Raw genomic sequence first — 19,104 nt, forward strand, 5'->3', positions numbered from 1 at the left:
ACTCACTAAAATTTTTGGCTATGAGAAAAATTAAATATTTCTCCATTTATTATATTTGTAACTGCTAATAAACCCATAAAATACAAGGTGGTATTATCTGCCTTGGGTTTTTTTAATTTAAAATTATTTTATGACTTCAAAATATTGGGGAAATTCCACATTTACCCATGTGTTTTGTTGTACTGTGAACAGTTCAGTAATTTTCTCTTTGAAGTCCATCCTTAGACGACTTTGTCAGAAGTCATTATGCCAAACTCTTAAATCAGAGTAGAGGAGCTATGAGCTATCTCTGAGATCCGAACTCACTTGTGACATCCAGGAGCTATATCTTGGGTCATTGTTTTTATCTTTTCTGTGTTCTATATGCTATTATTAAAGATTATTGTTGGCTCTCTGTTCCAGCTGTAATTTGGTTTGCTTCTTTAATTAAGTGTTAAGGAGCCCATTTACTAGGATAATTAAGATTTTCTGTGATTTTAGTTTTTAGGATGATGCAGTACATAAGAATATATGTTTGATAAGAAATGCATGCATTTATCTACTACAGTAAAGTGTCAGGACTATTCATGGTGGTTCTTTAATATTGTTAATATTCCCTTTTAACTCCTAGTCCACCTACCTGATTGCTCTGGGGCCTGCCATGTGCATGTTTAACTTGCAGAGTGTCCTGTTGTTTCACTTTCCTCTGGGATTGCCCTCCACCTCATATATGTCAGAAAATTTCACAAATACTACCTTGGCTTTTTAAACATTCCATTGTCTTCTCTCCTCATAAACCCTCTCTCATACAGGAGATTGAAATCAGAGCCCTTCATTTGATAGGCAAGTGCTATTCCCCTTGAGCCATGCCCCCCCCCGCCCTTTTTGTTGTAGTTATTTATCAGGTAGCTTATTGGGCTTCTTCCTTGGATAGCCTCAGACCACAGTCCTCACTTCTTGAGTAGATTACCATCCCTGGAGCTAGGCTATTGCTAACATTTTTGTTCCAGCTGGCCTTGAACTACAATCCTCCCGTCTTGTGCCCTCACATTGTGTAGCCCATCAGGGCATCAGACTTGCCATCCTCCCTGTCTCAGCCTGCAAGTGCTGATATTACACTTGTATACCCCTAGATCTGTATCTACATTGTTTTTCAAAAAACAATTTGGTGTTATTTTTTGTGTCTGTGACTCCTAGTTTCTATACTTCTGTGATTTCTTTTTGTGGGGGGGGGAGGTTGGGGGTGGATCTGAAGTTTGAACTTTTTGGGGCCTTGTGCTCGCTAGACCAGCACTCTACTGCTTAAGCCAGAGGTCCCCAGCTCTGGTGAACATTTTTTGAGTGCAGATCTGCTGTTGACAAATGAGCCCACTTTTACTTGTCCAAAAAACTACTTTGTCTTATTTTTGAAAGTTGTTTCTGCTGGGTTTAGAATTGTAGGCCCAAGTCTTTAACTTTGTTCATTTTGAAAATATTTTATTTTCTTCTAGTAGTCTGTGTGTGATTTCTGATGTCAGTAGGTTCTGTTGCTTGTAAACTGCTCTGGCTGCTTTTCATTATTTCTCTTATTTTAGTCTAAGTAGATTTTCTTCCTCTCTTTAGTACAAGTCACTTAAAAATTATTATTATTATTGTGAAGGTGATGTACAGATGTGATGTACAGTTACATTCGTAAGATAATTAGTGTATATTTCTTGTCAAACATTGTTACTCCCTCCCTCGTTTTTGAGTCACAGTTTTTTGTACCATTAAGTCTAGTAAAATTTGGATTCGGAGCTGATTGTCTCCTACCAGGTCTGTTTGCTTGTTAGCCATCCTTATCCTTGGAAGTTTTTTTTTTTTTTTTTTTTTTTTTTTTCAATCTCTTTCCTTAACTAGATTAGGCCTGCACCTGGAACTTTCTAGGATCTACTTTTCTATCCTTGCTGGTTGAATACTTACTTGGCCTGGCCTGTGTGAGTTCAAGGATTAATTACTCAGCTTGCAGCTTCTTGGTAGTGTGCACCGCCCCCCTCCACCCCCAACAAATCCCTGGCTTTTTTCAGTACTCCTCCCCAGCTGGGAGGCCAAAGAACAGCTCCTCTTCATAGCTGCCCCATACCTTCTAGCAAGTCAGCATTCCGGAGTTCTCTCCTTAGCTCAGTGACTCTGCCCTGTTCTATTTGGGTCTCTTCTTCATTACCACTGTAGAAATTACATCCATATAGAAAGCCAGTGTGATTGTGGGGCTTGCCAGAATTACTGCCTTTTTCCTCATTGATCACAGATTTCCATTTCCTGATGTTTAACATGTCTACAAACAATTACTTCAGGTTTTGATCAGTTTTTTGTTTTTTGTTTTTTTTTTTGCTCGTCATGAGGCCTGAACTCTGGGTCAGGGTGCTGTCCCTCAGCTCTTCAGCTCAAGGCTAGCTCTCTACCACTGGACAGTGCCACTTCTGGCCTTTTCTGTTTATGTGGTGCTGAGGAATCTAACCCAGGGCCTCATGCTTGCAAGGCATGCACTCTACCGCTGAGCTACCTTCCCAGCCCCTTGATCAGTTTTTATAGTTGTTTATGATAAGCAAAGTAGTTTGTTAACTAGGACTCTAAGGTGATCAAAATGGAGGTCTGAGATTATAGGCTTTGGAAATATTTTTGTCTATATCCATTGTTATTAATGATTTCATATACTATTTTGATGAATACTTGACACTGAAAGCCTGTGTACTCAGATTTCATGTGAATAATTTCATTTTGTCTATGTATAACTGATAATATTCTATTTTGGCTGTGTGTGTGTGTGTGTGTGTGTGCTTGCGTGCGTGCCTGTGCAACTGTGCAGGTACTCCCCTTCCCCTGTAGACCCTGGTGTACTAATTTGGCACCTTACAGGGTAATAAGTTGGTTAATTTTCCTTTCCATGAGGTCACCACAGTAGATATTCCTTAGTACTACACTGTGAAGTCACTGTCATTTGATATCTGTGAAATGCCTTGTGCAGAGCCGGCGCCACTCTCCACAGTGTGTGCTCTGGGTAGTAAAACACATAGGGAAACTGTGATAATAATACTTCTTTATTTTTGACTCGTGGGCCTATTTTAAAAATAATTCTTAAATCCTTATTCCTCCTCAGCTTCTTTCTGCATCCCTTTCTTTGCTCCTCATAGGCTAAAATTCCTGACCCATTCAGTTCACTCTTTTACTGAGCAAATGTTTATTGAATATAGGCCTTGTGTCCCAGGCACTGTTCTTGGTACTAGTGCTAAAAGTGAACAGAACTTACTAGTAGGCCCACCTTCAATTGTCCTCAGTCCCATACATCTATTTCTAGTCATCATAGTTGTCTGTCCCTTTCACATTTGTTCTGCAGTTCTCATGTGTCTTGTTGCTAGGGATCCTGCAGGCTTCTAATCATATAAGCTTGTTTCCTCCCAATCTAGGGGATTTGATCTCAGAACCTTAGATTTATAGTAGTTTTTATACTTGGGTGCTATGACTTTAATTATCTTGAATTATTTCCACTTCAATTTCAGTCTTCCATTTTGTTCTTAGGTTTAGCTATTTCTCTTTAAAACCTAATAGAGATTAAGGGAATAGTCTCTTACCAACATGTTAATAACTAAAATTTAAGATAGCTGACTAGTCTACATTCAGACCTGCGACCTCCATACAGTCTTAGATCAGAGATAAATGGCTGGTTTGTACTTTTTTATTTTACTCAGAATATCCCAGGCTTTGAAAATTTGGTATTTCCTCTGGGTCTGCTCTATTGTTCAGCTCAGTCTTAGAGATGTTTTCTCCTTACAGTCTGTCCACTCTCCCAGTAGCATGCTTCATACTAGGACATAGTAACTTGATTGCATTGAGAAAACAATTTCAGTTTTTGCTGTTTGTTTTATAACTTTTTTTTCCTTTTGTACATCATGGGGCTTGAACTCAGGGCCTGGGTGTTATCCCTGAACCTTTTGCTCCATCAATTGAGCCACTACATTACTTTCATGTTTTCTGAGTAGTTTATTAGAGGTAAAAGTCTCTTGGACTTTCCTGCCTTGGCTGACTTCAAACCATGATTCTCAGATCTCAGCCTCCTGAGTATCTAGGGTTACAGATGTGAGCCACTGGCACCCAGCTACAACATGATTTTTATAAATTTAAAAAGTTAAACGTAAGTGTGTATAGTTCAGAAGGATATACTAAGTACAAATAGGTTGCCACATGCATACTTTTCTGTAACATGTCTTTTGTACTATGACAGCAGTTTTAATTTTGGAGTTGATCTCCAAATAATGATTTGAAGGTAGTTTTGAATTGAATTTTTTAAAGTTCATCTGCAATTGTAACCATGACAATTCCACATTCATTGTGATTCATTCTTAGACTAATATGGCTAATTGTAAATTTAGTTGAATATAGATTACAATGCTATGGTAGCTATCAGTTTTGTAGCAAAGCAACAACTCATATGGCTTGGCCTAGTACTTTATTAACATAACCTCTATTAACAGATAAACTGAATCCTTTTAAATTAACATTTGAATTAAAATGGAAAGTACAAACTTTAGAAAGAATAAATATGTTCTTAGTTATAGAATCAGATTGAATAGAAATACTCATATTAGTTAGGTTGTCCTCTTGGGGTTTTATCATTTAAAAAAAAAAAAAAAGTGATGCTGGGCACTGGTGGCTCATGCTCAGGAGGCTGAGATCAGAGGGTCATAGTTCAAAGCCAGCCTGGGCAGGAAAAGTCCCTGAGACTCGTATTTCCAGTAAACCACCAGAAAACCGAAGTGGCGCTGTGGCTCAAGTGGTAGAGCGCTCTCCTTAAGCTGAAGAGCTGAGGGCACCCAGGCCCAGAGTTCAAGCCCCACGACCAAAAACAAAAAAAAAGAATAAGTGAGTAAATAGCTTACATATTGGCATCATGAGAGGAAAGTAATTGATGTTGATTTCTGAATTTGATACGTAGCAATTGAGAAGGGAGATAGGGTGTGTGTGTGTGTGTGTGTGTGTGTGTGTGTGTGTGTGTGTGTGTGTGTGTGTGTGTGTGTGTGTGTGTGTGTGTGTGTGTGTGTGTGTGAGTGAATGAGAGAGAGAGAGAGCTAAGAAGGGAGATAGGGGGAGTGTGTGTGCGTGTGTGTATGTGTGTGTGTGTGTGTGTGTTCCTCCACTCCCATACTAGGAAATGGAATAGGCAACAAGTTTTTCAATTTCACTGAAAAAACTAATCAGTTATGATAAATAATGTAATAGGTATCTTAAACATTTCCAGAAGTGAGAAACATAGTTATGGTTGTTGATCCATACTCATAGATCGCCCATAGCATTTTTTTTAAAGAGCATATATCACCTAATATATTACTCATATATATAAGAATATGTGTTAGTCTCTAAATACCAACCCAAAAAAGGTGGCTGTGGGGCTCAGGCCTGTAATTCCATCTAAACAAGAGATTTGGGAAGATTTCAGGATTCAGGATTGTGGTTCTAGGTGAGCCTCGGGGAAAAGCAAGACCCCATTTCAACCAATAAGTTGGCTTTGGGGGTGCACTTCTGTGGTCCCAAAAGTAAAAGGCTGTAGATAGAAGGATCGCAGTCTAGGCCAGCTCAGGGGGAAAACATAAGACACGGTTTAAAGAATAACTTAAAGCAAGCCGGCGCTGGTGGTTCACGCCTGTAGTCCTAGCTACTCAGGAGGCTGAGATCTGAGGATTGCAGTTCAAAGCCAGCCCAGGCAGGAGAGACCGTGAGACTCCTATCTCCAATAAACCACCAGAAAACCGGAAGTGGCGCTGTATCTCAAGTGGTAGAGGGCTCGCCTTGAGCTGAAGAGCTGTGGGACACCGCCCAGGCCCAGAGTTCAAGCCCCACGACCGACCAAAAAAAAAAAAAAAAAAAAAGAATAACTTAAAGCAAAGAGGGCCAGGAGCATGGCCCAACTGGAAGGCTCTCGCCTAAGCAAGTCATAGCCCGAGCTAAAACCCAGAGCAGTGAGTGAGTGACAAAACAAAAATATAAGCGGGAAGGTAAGTCTCTTGGAGGAAAATCCCTCTAGTGTATGATATACAGAGTCAGAACACAGCTTACTTGGGGGTTATCTCCATTGGAATTAGTTGAGAGCAATTTTATAAGAAGTAAGACTGCAAGTTGTTTTATAGATGCTGGGTGTAAAAGCAATGTTGATGTTAGCCAAGGCTCGCTGGAGTGCTGACATTCTAGTCTTACCTTCAATTTACTGCATCAGAATCTGCTTTTTAAACAAGATTCAGAGATGATATGTGCATGTTAAGTTTGAGAAGCACTGTAACAGATCCTGAATGCCTTGTTGTTACCCCACACAGTGGTGCCAGTGTAGCCCTCCAGTATTTAATAGACATAATTGGCTGAATCTAAATTGAGGATATGAAGCAAATATTTTAGGAGGATGTTATAACTAATAATTAAGAATCTACCCATTTTACTTGTAATTCTTTTATAATTCTCCTATTTGTCCTTCCAGATAATTCCTTGTGTCTTATTTCATCTGTATTGAATGTTTGGTTGAATGTTTTATGAATAAATGTGTATATTTATTATATATTTATATACATTTGTATTATGTATGGTTGAGGCAAGTCATCAGCAAGATAATGGAGTAATTCAGAGTTCAATGTATAAGACAACTACAAGTGTGTGTGTGTGTAAGTGTGAAATTCAATCTCAGCCAGACACTGGTGGCTCACGACTATAATCCTAGCTACTCAGGAGGCTGGGATATGGAGTGTCATGGTTCCAGGCCATCTTGGGCAGAAAAGTTCATCAGACTCCCATCTTCAAAATAACTATCCAACAGCTAGGCTGGAAGCATGGATTAAATGGTAGGAGGATGCCACCCAGCAACCAAGATGAGTAATTGTGAGACCCTGAGTTCAAACCCTAATAGGTGAGAGAGGAATTAAATCCAGCTAAACGTAAAGAAGGGATATAAAACAGTTGGAACACAGAGGAAAGTTCTTAATGTTGACCATAAATAAAACCAACAAACAACATTCTGTTTATAAGACTAACCTAAACTGTAATGAAGCCAAAGTTGAAAGAAAAAACACAAAGACAACAATTAAGAGAAAGAAAGGTTGGTGGATCTGTACAAAACTGATTTTTTTTTTTTTTGGTCGGTCATGGGGCTTGAACTCTGGGCTTGGACGCTGTCCCTGTGCTGCTCAGCTCAAGGCTAGCACTCTTACCACTTGAGCTACAGCGCCACTTCCGGTTTTCTGGTGGTTTATTGGAGATAGGAGTCTCACAGTCTTTCCTGCCCGGACTGGCTTTGAACCGCGATCCTCAGATCTCAGCCTCCTGAGTAGCTAGGATTACAGACGTGAGCCACCGGTGCCCGGCCAGTTTTCATTTCTTAAGCTGAACAGAAGTTGCTTACAGTTGAATCAAAGGAAAAAATTGCCGTGCTCAGAAAACTCATTTCTCATTTAAGTTCAAAGTTCTTTTACTTAGTCATTTTGTGTAGGTCATTTAATAACACATGTTGGAGAGAGAAGCCAAGATCAAAAAGCAGTGCCAACGGCAGGCAGTGGAAGACTTGTTAGAAGGATTACTGGCCATCTTTGAAAAACTATGCAGACTGGGAGAAAATGAGGGAGGGTGACACAGTTCCAAAAGAAATGCACTCAGTAGCTGACTATGGAAACTGTTAACTCTTCTGTACACCACCTTTACACTAAAAACATTAAAACATTGTAAAGCTGTGCAAGTGCTCATGAGCAGAATAAAGAGAAAGAGTTGTTTGGAATCTTTTTGGTAATTTTAAGTGAGTTATAACAAATGAAAAGAAGTTGTTTTGGAGTGCCCTTGGAGATAGATGGCTGTATGAGATAGGCTACATGGCAGGTAGGGTTACTCTTCTGTGTAACCCCCAGTTTTGATTCTGTTTGAGGGAGAATCTTGAAGTAAGAATCCCTAAGTTTTGAGACTTTTGAGCTTTGTTCTCTTCAGTTTTCTGAGTCTTGTCAACACTGAAGTAGAGGCTGATGCTGTCCCCATATAATCAGGGTACGGTTAGTATACCTGATAATTGCCAGTGCTATTGCAAATATTTTCACAATAACCTTTTCAGATAGGAATCATCCTTATTGGGAAATTTGATGCCATTATTGCAGTAAGAAGTAGAGCTGGGATTTCAAACCCTCCAGCTTGGCTGAGAGTTTGCACTCTTGGTGGTATGATCAGCCCACAGTATATGTGGACACCTAAAATAGATTTGAGGAAAAGCATCTTGGTATACTGGTCAGTGTGGTGTGGTACTAGTCAGTATGGTGTGGTGCGAGGTTGGAATAGCTAGTCCGTTCAGAATGGAGCATTAAGTCTTTGGGCTCTAGCATTTGTTGACAAGCATTTTGTGCCTAGCTTCTTGGTTTTAGTTTGTAGTTAAGTTTTTTTTTTTTTTTTGGATACAAGAAGAAAAGTCTTTTGTTAGTAAGCTTGTCAATAGTTTCCCATGTCACAAGGTTTAATCTGTTTCTGCCCTGCATATACCATAATTATCGTCCTCCTCTACCTGTGGGATGATTATTGATAGATAGCCTTTTCTTTTTGGTCAGCTTGCCATTTCTTAGTTATCTTAGCACTTTTGAATGACGTTGAATTCTGCATTTTTGTATTTCTTTCTGGTGCATATGTTCAGCTCTTACTTCTGTCAGTGCTGAGACCTGACAGATCTTTGCTTTGGGGATCCCTGGAATATTGCTTGCCATATATCTGGAAAGATGCAAAGCAGCATATCAGCACTGTTTGTGGGTTGATTTGTGAAGAACTGATGTATTGACAAGGCTTTTCTAGAACTGAGACCATTACTTGGGGTTCTCATCAAACTGTGACTTAGGGTTCTTAATGGATAAAATTTTCATTTGTGAAAATAACTTTTAAAGGTTTCTACTGTTGCCATATACAAAGCTTTTCTTAAGAGTTTCTCAATAAATTTATATGCACTCAATCAGTATCTCTTACACCATTTAACTTTATGTTTAGTGACAGATCTTGTTTGATGTTATAAAGGTTTTAATATTATTGAATGTCTGAAAGGCCTAGCATAAACAACTGTTAGACACATCAAATGGTACTAACATTAGAACATGAGTACTTACTTAAACTGCATTTATCTTGTCACAGGAGGAGAGACTTCAGCATGCAAACCTTCATCTGTTCGGCTTGCACCGTCATTTTCATTCCATGCTGCTGGCCTTCAGATGGCTGGACAGATGCCCCATTCACATCAGTACAGTGACCGTCGCCAGCCAAACATAAGTGACCAACAGGTTTCTGCCTTATCATATTCTGACCAGATTCAACAACCTCTAACTAACCAGGTAAGTTGACAAAGTGTCAGAAGCAAAGTTGACATGGCAGTTTATTCTTTAAACATGTTAGCCAAGTATATACCTTGTCGTCCCAGGTTTTGGGGAGGCAGAAGCAAGGAGTCGGGCAAAGTTTGAGTCTCAAAAACAAAACATAAACCAAAGGGCTGGGGACATGGCTCAGATTAGGCTTTGGTTCAGTGCCCAGGCCAACCAAAAATTTTTTTAAAAAACGAATAAAGTTGGGGCGGGGAGACAGTGGCACATACCTGCAGTCATAGCTACTGAGGAGTTTAAGATCTGAAAATTGAGGTTCAAAGCCAGCCCGTACTGGCTATATGATTAACTCCAATTAACCAGCAAAAGGCTGGAGGTGTGGCTAACATGGTAGAACAATTGCAACCTTGGTCCAAGAACCTAAGGAAGAGTGCTTGGCCCCGAGTTCAAGTCCTGGTACCAGGGGAAGAAAAGTTGGAATATGAAATAATTGTTCGCATTTTTAAATATAGTATGAAATTTTAGATAGGCAAAACATAGGATGTTTATATTTTAAGATCTTTTTTTTTTAAAGCAAAAGCTAAACACTATATTTTAATTGAAAAGATATTCAGAATTGGGACTCCAAGCCAGACTAGGAAGACACATCCAAGAGACTATCTCCAGTTAATCAGCAAAAGGCTGTAAATGGAGATGTGACCCAAGTGATAGAGTACCAATCATGAACTGTAAAACTAAGTGTCTGAAGGTGAAAAACACACAAACACACATACACACAAAAGGCTTGGAGCCATAGCTCAGCATTAGAGCTCAGCATTTTAATTTTGCTTACAAAATTAAAAAAAAATTCTTAATAGAGACCCAGAAACACAACAAATCAAAGAAAGGTTGGATAAGTGGGATTGCATAAAATTGCAGAGCTTCTGCATGGCAAAGGACATAGCTATCAAGATCAATAGAAAGCCCACCGATTGGGAAAAGATCTTCACTAGCCATACAACGGACAAGGGTCTCATATAACAACAGATGCTGGATGGGATGCGGACTGAAGGGATCCTTACTACATTGTTGGTGGGAGTGTAAACTTGTTCAACCACTTTGGAAAGCAGTATGGAGGTTCCTCAAAAGACTCCACATAGAGCTCCCCTATGACCCAGGAATCCCACTTTTGGGCATTTACCCAAATGATCACAAACAAGACCATACTAAAGCTACCAGTACGACTATGTTTATTGCAGCATTATTTACCAACCCAGATGCCCCTCAGTAGATGAATGGATCAAGAAAATGTGGTATATATACACAATGGAATTCTATGCCTCCATCAGAAAGAATGACATTGCCCCATTTGTTAGGAAATGGAAAGGTTTGGAAAAAATTATATTAAGTGAAGTAAGCCAGGCCCCAAGAAACATAGGTCCCATGATTTCCCTTATTTGCAATAACTAGTATATGTCTGAGTCAAGCAGAAAAGGTCAGATAAGTTGATGTTAGGGAAATGAACCCTAAGATATGTACTCAAATGTTTTTTTTCTTTGATGCGATTGTTTCTAACTTATTTATAAGATGATTTCTTTGTTGCTTTGTATGTCCCTCCCCCACGGTATAAGCCCTGCTTTCACTGTATTTGATGTTGGTATAATTTGTGGAGGGGAAGGGCAAAAACAAATTGTTTGAATAGGGATACAGGTGGACCCATTGCAACAATAAGATGTACAAGTCATTATGTCGAAACACTTTACAACTTTGGTCGGCGGCAGGTGGGAGGTGGTTGTGGGGAATGGGAAGGGATGGGAAGGGGAATCAAAGGAGGAGGCTACTACAATGCTTGATAAGGAATGTATGTACTCATCTTGCCCATGTAATTGTAAACCCTCAGTACAGTATTTGCACAATAAAAAAAATTAAAAAAGGAAACCTGTTATAAACCATAAACATATAAACTACATATATATATTATGCACTGTAAACATTTTTCATTCCTTTAAATGTTTATATCATTCACATAATTAATTGACATGTTTATTACTGATACTGTCTTTATTTTTTTATTTTTTATTTTTTGGTCTGGTCGTGGAACCTGAATTCTGGGTTTGGACACTGTCCCTCAGCTCTTCAGCTCAAAGCTAGCGCTCTACCACTTGAGCCACAGCGTCACTTCCAGTTTTTTCTTTTTTGCTTATGTGGTGCTGGGGAATCGACCCCACGGCCTCATGTATGCAAGGCAAGTGCTCTACCACTGAGCCACCTTCCCAGACCTGATACTGTCTTAATAAATTAAGTTCCCAGGGAACTTAGTTTTACCTACTGCTATTATTTTTGGAATAAAACAATATATATTTGGAAAATTATTTCAGGTCTTATTAATTATGAAGATCTCCTCAGTAGTTAAATTATCGAGGGTGTTATACCTGTCCTGCCCTGTGTCTTATTTGGAGCTGTAAGAAGGAGAGGACAATTAGAAGAGATGCCATAGTTTACTCAGTAATTCAGTGAATTTACTATCTTGAAAAAATTTTTTTTTTTAGAATCTGAGTGTTCATGCAGAGGAAATTTAACATTAATATTGGTAATTCTTCTAGCTGAATGCTTGTAATAACTCCATCGTGCCTGACCACAGGGATGCTGATTAGTTCTTGTTCTGCACAGTTAGAGCCCTTTTCTTTTTAAAATTTTTTTATTTTTATTTTATTAGTATGGGTTAGTTCTCAAGATACTTTTGAAGGTATGAGTTTGTGTTGTTTATATTGTTGGTCTTTCTCTCTAATTGACCTGTGTTCTCTGAGTCGTCTTTGCAAGAGGGTCTTATTCAGCAAATTTCACTTGTAGAAATATCCGTAAGAGCCAGGCAAGAATATAGGGAGGACTAGTGTGCTAATACATTGATATAATTGGCTTGAAAAATCTGTTGATTGCAAGAAGTTCCATGGGTCCTTCCCTTCGTTTACTGAGGCATGATGCTTTGTGGATAGTGCTCAAAGAGCAATGTTAGGAATGCACATCTGAGCCTGGGTTTGTGGCTCAGGTGTGTGTCAGTGAATAAAGTTTGATGGTGCTATTAGCTGCACTTCTTAGCACCCAACAGTTGGCAGCCGTGGGGCTCTGGTACCAACTTGTGTTTTGGTGTCACTGGAGCCTTGAAATTTTGCCTTAGGAACTTGCAGACTTCCTTTGGTGGTTGGATTTAACTCTGCCCACCTGTTATAAACCTGACCTGACCTGATTTCCTTCTGAGTAACTGAGTAGAATTTTTTTTTAATGGCTAATTGTGTGGGAGAGAAGCACTCTGGGGCAGTGTCCTGTGTGTTTCTTGGACCAGAGAGTGTGTGTAATTCTGTTTAGATTTAGGAGAATGGAATTGAAATCTTGTCTTCATTGGAATCCAGATGAAAAGTAACAAAGAATTTGTAATCTGCTAATATGGATGGCTTTTGTTTAAAAGTACATATATTCAGGGTACAGAAGGAGGTATTGCATGAATACAGTAGAGTTAAAGTGGTAGTCTTCTTTGTCTATTTAAGGTGATGCCTGATATTGTCATGTTACAGAGGCGGATGCCCCAAACCTTCCGCGATCCAGCCACCGCTCCCCTGAGAAAACTTTCTGTTGACTTGATCAAAACATACAAGCATATTAATGAGGTAAGATGTTTGTTATGGTAGCATCTATCTATAGATGGGGGAGCTGAGTTATATTATTGTGCCTTTCTAAATATTCTAAACTTGTTCTTAATGACTTAATCATATTTATGATTATTATGAAGGCTGATAAATTAATGATAGGTTGTAGAATTAAATCTATGTAAAAGAAAAGATATAACAAGTATTGCAAACAAGAAAATTGTGGTTACTTTCTTTTTCAAAATAGTATTTAATATACTAAGTTATTTGTATAACTTCTCCAAAACAAGAAGAGGACTAATGACTGTTAAAAAAATCTACATATATTACCCTTTGGCTTAAATTCATTTGTATAGAAACTGAATCTTTTTACTTTTGCTGCTGTAAAGAGTCTTTGAGATATTTTAATACCATGTTGTAGGCAGTTGGCCTAGCTTACTTGAACTATTTATATGTCTGTGGAATTTTTTTTCTTTCTTAGTTTTTTGTGTTCATTTATATTTTCATGGTAAGATACAAAATATCTTTTTTGTGAAAGTAAATAAGATTTAAAATTACTTGTCCGGTGGCTTGACTTTTTGCCACTAGAGGTTACTTTTCTGGTGTGTTGGGCCTGGTTTGGTTTCATTACCATTTGCTTCAGGCCTCTCCTCCAGCTCCTATAATTATTTTCGGTGAGCTGTTCTAGAGCTTTCCTTTTCCAGTGAGAGTCCTGGATCCTTCCTCATTAAAGGTTTATGCCCTGCCAACTTCTTAGGTCCATTCAAGCTTTCAACAGGTTTTATTGTTTCCTGCCAGTTGTTACTACACTACTGTGATATTGTGGTAAAGATGAAGTTAGAATTCACCCCACCAGGAGCATTTCTAAGTTAGATTATATACATATTATGTATTATGAACAATGTGTCAGATTTTCTTGTGATTATCTGAAAATGTATGTCACTTTGTTACTATTAGATTGTTAGTAACAAAACTTTGAACTATGAGCAGTAGTTTTATTAAGGCTTCCTACATATGTCTTGCCACCTTGTTAACTAGAGCGTTTCTGATATGACTCTCCAGAATGTAAGTTAAAATTTCTTCATTTAGGGCTGGGAAGGTGGCTCAGTGGTAGAGTGCTTGCCTTGCATGCTTGAGGCCCTGGGTTTGATTCCTCAGCATCATATAAGCAGAAAAAGCCAGAAGTGGAGCTATGGCTCAAGTGGTAGAGTGCTAGCCTTGAGTTGAAGGACAGACTCAGGCCCAGAGTTCAGACCCCACAATAGACAAAAAAGAGAAAAAAAAAATTCTTCATTTACCACATGGACTACTTGCCTAGTTCACCTTATTTGTATATAAAAACTGCTAGTGATTACCACAAGGCTTAAGACTTCAAGTGATGATGGACAAAGGGATTTTTTTTAATTAGTCATTAGATTGTTAGAAATTGAGTCTAGACAATGGTGAATGACACTAAATCTTCTTTAATTCGGAGGCTAAGTTCAGGAGTTTGTGGTTTCAGGCCAGCTTATGCAGAAAAGTCTGAGAGATTCCCATGTTAAGAAAGCTGGGCATGATGCCTTGCCCCCTTCATCCCAACTGCAAGTAGGAATCTAACACAGCGAATCATGAGCAAGAGCAAGACCCTGTCTCAAAAAAAGATCTGGAGGCTGGGTGCTGGTGGCTCACTCCTGTAACTTTGGCTATTCAGGGGGCTGAGATCTGAGAATCACAGTTCAAAGCCAGCTCAGGCAGGAAAGTCTGTGAGACTCTTATCTCCAATAAACCTCTAGAAAACAGGAAGTGGCGCTGTGGCTCAAGCGGTAGAGTGCTAGCCTTGAGCTGAAGAGCTGAGGGACAGTGCCCAGGCCCAGAGCTCAAGCCCCATGACCGACCCCTCAAAAAAAAAAAGATCTGGAGGCATGGGTTAGTAGTGGAGCACTTGTGTAGCAAGCTTGACCCCTTGAGTTCACACCCTAGCACCATTTGTTTCATTTGGCTTTTGTTGATTGTATTAGTATACTTTGTCCAGATACCTCCTAGGTCTGGGTTATTTTTCTATAGAAGTTATACTTATCAAGCAACTGTAAATGGGCCGTTAACACTTCTTGAAAAAGATGTATTAGAGAATATCAGCTGTTTATCAGATGTATCTCCAATACAATTATGTAGTGAAATTGACATAAATATGTGTTCACATTGGTTATACCAGTTAATATATTCTAAGCCAAGTGCCACCTATAGAAAAATTATATTTCATTTGTTGGTATTTGTTATGGAAAAATAAATTTCATCGGTGTCTCGGAGAGCTTTGCCTCATATATACTCTTGATTCATAAGCACCCTCTTCTAGCCCTGTGCAGGTATAATAGTGATTTACATTCTACAGTTAACACTGTATGTTTTTATTCCAGGTTTACTATGCAAAAAAGAAGCGAAGACACCAACAAGGCCAGGGAGACGATTCTAGTCACAAGAAGGAGCGGAAGGTTTACAATGATGGTTACGATGATGATAACTATGATTATATTGTAAAAAACGGAGAAAAGTGGATGGACCGTTACGAAATTGACTCCTTGATAGGCAAAGGTTCCTTTGGACAGGTAATTTAATGGAAAATACTGAATTTTGTTAAAAGAACTTTATAGTTACATTGTTAAATCTTTCCCTCATTAACACACTTTTAATATTTATAATACTTGAAACTGGATATCTTAAGTAAGAAGATAATCAAAAATTCTCCAAAGATAGTAAGACTGCATCAGGTATAAAAACTCTACTAGACATTTTTTTCAACTTTTTAAAAATTAGCTGTTAACTAATGTACTGGTTAATTTCAATTACTAATAGTTAATACTATATTTTCACTAGACTTTATAGATAGTTGTTTATTATGTATGTTAGAGATGCTTACGTTTCTATCTGATCATTTTTTGGTGTTGCAGTAGCTACCCAGTCACTTTTCTGGAGACTTTGACTCTGCCCTGGGTTTTTTCCTCACGTCCTCTTAGTTTGTCAGGTCTCCAGTGTGGCACATAGGCTTCAGAATGTCTTCCTTAGTTCTCGAGCACCACATCGCTAATACTCAGGTTGGCTAGCAACAATGGACCTGGTTTTCCCCCTAGCTCTTGGTTCTTCTCTCCACCTACCACTCTCCATTCCTTGTCTGAACACCCAACACCCACCCCCTAGCCACCCCATTACAGAGTATAAAACCCTGTAATAGGATGAGTCTCCTAGATCAGGAGTCAGCCTTACCCTCTTCTTCTCTTTCTTGGTACAGGGGTCCTGCTACGTAGCTCAGCCTGACTTCAAACTTGCTTCCTGCCCCAGCCTCCTGAGTGCTGGGATTATTTCTCATACTCTGGAAAGGCCTTTTCTCTGGCATGTTTCCCTAATTGTTAGCACCCTGACCTCCTACCTCACAGTCGCCAAACTTCTGAAATTTGAGATGTGATTTTCTGTTAATCTGTCTGGTAGGCTTTATGCAGTTACTTAGATATTAATGAGCAGTCCATACCTCATTGATTTTTTTTTCCTTTCAGTGAAGGAAACAGGAATCAAAATGACTTTTATTGAATTGGATGTTTCTCTTTTTTTCTCCCCCTTTATTTTTGACAATAGTTGGGTTTGAACTCTGGGGTTCTCTATTACAAGGCAGGCATTTTACCTCTTGAGCCATGTCTTTAGCCCCTTTTTGCTGTATTATTTTCAAAGTAGTCTTCGGGCATTATGCCCCAACAGGTGTGCTGGATGCTCCTGTTTTCCCATGTCTTTTTTTTTTTTTTTTCAATAAAATTTTATTACTAAGATTCTGTACAGGGGCTGGGAAGGAGGCTCAGTGGTAGAGTGCTTGCCTCGCAAGCATGAAGCCCTGGGTCTGATTCTTCAGCACCACATAAGCAGAAAAAGCCGGAAGTGGTGCTGTGTTTCAAGTGGTAGAGCGCTAGCCTTGAGCTGAAGAGCTGAGGGACAGCACCCAGGCCCAAGGTTCAGGCCCCATGACCGACCCCACCTCCAAAAAAAAAAATTCTGTACAGAGGGGAATACCATTTCATAAGTCAGGTAACAAGTACTTTCTTTTTTTACACAATGTTTCCCCTTCCTTAGCTTTCCCCCAGTTTTTCCTTCCCATCCCTGCCCACAGTTATATAGATCAGTCTACTGTATACTGAACCTTTGCCCCCTGAAAAGGAAGGGGAAACCCAAAACTATGAACAATATAATAACAAAGAAACCTTATCTTTCTCTTCTTCCTCCTTCCTTCTTTCCTCCTTCTCCACCTCTTCCTCCTTTCTTCTTTTCTTTCTTCTTTTCTTTCTTTCTTTCTTTCTTTCTTTCTTTCTTTCTTTCTTTCTTTCTTTCTTTCTTTCTTTCTTTCTTTCTTTCTTTCTCTTTTTTTCGTTCTTTCTTTCTTTCTTTCTTTTGCCTGTGTCGGTTCTAGGGCTTGAACACGGCCTGGGTGCTATCCTTGGTCAAGCCTTTTGCTCAAGGCTAGTGCTCTACCACTTGAGCCATAGCACCACTTATTGGAGATAAGAGTCTCATTGACTTTCCTGCCATGACTAGCTTCAAACTGTGATCTTCAGATCTCAGCTTCCTGAGGAGCTTGGATTACAAGTGTAAGCCACCGGCACTTGACCCTCATGTCTTTTTTAAAACTATAAAATCTATGTATTTACTTCTGTTTACCTAAGCTAAAAGAAGCTGAGTATACTCCACTTTTCAACCTATGAGGAAAAATCCATCATATGTCAAATTAAATATGCTTTGGACAAACATATTACTATAGGCCATTAGCAGCCACAGATCTAAACTTAGGTAAAGCTAAGGTATTAAATACGTAAGCATATAAGCTAGCGTATTCAGAGACCTCTGTAAGTCTAGTCTTGTTCTTTCAGGTTCTAATGACTGGTGTGGTAAGTCCACGATTTGATGGAACTTTTCTTTGATCTAAAACCTCATTTTTTGCCTGCTGAATCAAGGCTTTCTCAGTGTTTGGGAAATCTTTTATTATGAGGGCATTCTTGTTTTATCAGAACCAGCTTCTGATTGTCTATCTGAGTCCCTTAAGAAAAAGCATTTCTACTGTTGGTGGTAGTGTTACCTTGGACAGCCGTCTGGAAGTTCCTCAAAAAACTAAATATAGTTCTTCCTGATGACCCAGCCATACCACTCCTGGGCATCCACCCTGAACATCATACACGAGATACTGTAAAGATATTTCCACATCCATGTTCACTGCTTACTGTTTACAATAGTCAAGTTAGGAAACATCCCAGATGCTCTACAAATAATGAGTGAATCAAAAAAATGTGGTGCTTTTTATACAATGGAATTTTACACAGCCATTAGAATAATATTACATCATTTACAGGGAAATGGATGGACCTAGAACAAACCAAGCTCAGAGACATCATCAACACTGCATATTTTCTCTCATATTTGGAGGCTAGCTTTAAAATGTACTGGGTCATGATAAATTATACAGAACTCTAGGCATTCACACACAGTGACACGAAAGGAGAATACTCTTAGAGGAGGATACCAAAGGCACAATGCCTATGTGCCTGTGAGCATACAAATAATATTCATCAAGAGGAATTCCAGAAAACGGAAGTGATGTCTCCTGCCTCTCCCCCCCCCCCCCCCCCCCCCCCCGCCACCTTTTTTTTCTTCTTTTTCTGCTGTTGTTGGTAATGATGACATTGTTTTTACTTTCTGGTGTCTTTTTTTCCCCCCATTTGTTCTTTTGTTTTTTGTTCATCTGTCTAAAATGGAGGGACAAAAGGTAGGTAAATGAAGCAGTAATCATTATCTGACTTATGAAATGGTAACCCCTCTGTACATCACCTTTATAATAACATTTTTAAGGCATTTCTGAAGCTCAGCTCTTACCTACCCTATGGATATAAGGATTGCTATCTTTAGAAAGCAAACAATATTTGGGCAATTGCTCTCAACAGTGCTTTGTTTTGTTTGTTTGTTTTATTAAACTTTATATCCATCATTAATTAGGTTCTTTGAACCTGGTTGTCCTTGCCTTAGTCTTAAAGCTCATATTTTTTTCTTCTTCACCTTAATTTTCTCATGGTCTTATTGTTAGAGCAGTGGAATATAGTGCATTTGTGAAAATATACTCCTTTTCCCTAGGTCATACTGCTAGTTTCCTTCCTGGGTGAGTATACAGTGTTCGTGGTGTTCAT

General features: G+C 39.0%; 1 protein-coding gene across 4 annotated transcripts in view; it reads left to right on the forward strand.

The window, feature by feature from the left end:
- The window catches only part of Dyrk1a (dual specificity tyrosine phosphorylation regulated kinase 1A), a 132,513-nt gene that overhangs the window by 84,581 nt on the left and 28,828 nt on the right, over positions 1 to 19,104 (forward strand). For 3 of the 4 annotated variants that reach the window (XM_070030673.1, XM_070030671.1, XM_070030672.1), the window contains exons 3-5: positions 9,118 to 9,314; positions 12,821 to 12,940; positions 15,313 to 15,501. In XM_070030673.1, coding sequence (XP_069886774.1) covers positions 9,118 to 9,314; positions 12,821 to 12,940; positions 15,313 to 15,501 — 506 coding nt within the window. The remainder of the gene's footprint in view (positions 1 to 9,117; positions 9,315 to 12,820; positions 12,941 to 15,312; positions 15,502 to 19,104) is intronic. The other variant, XM_070030674.1, reaches the window with a different exon arrangement.

The sequence above is a fragment of the Dipodomys merriami genome, unplaced genomic scaffold (genome assembly GCF_024711535.1).
Source record: "Dipodomys merriami isolate MVZ:Mamm:240054 unplaced genomic scaffold, mDipMer1.0.p SCAF_2, whole genome shotgun sequence".
Classification (NCBI taxonomy): Eukaryota; Metazoa; Chordata; class Mammalia; order Rodentia; family Heteromyidae; genus Dipodomys; species Dipodomys merriami.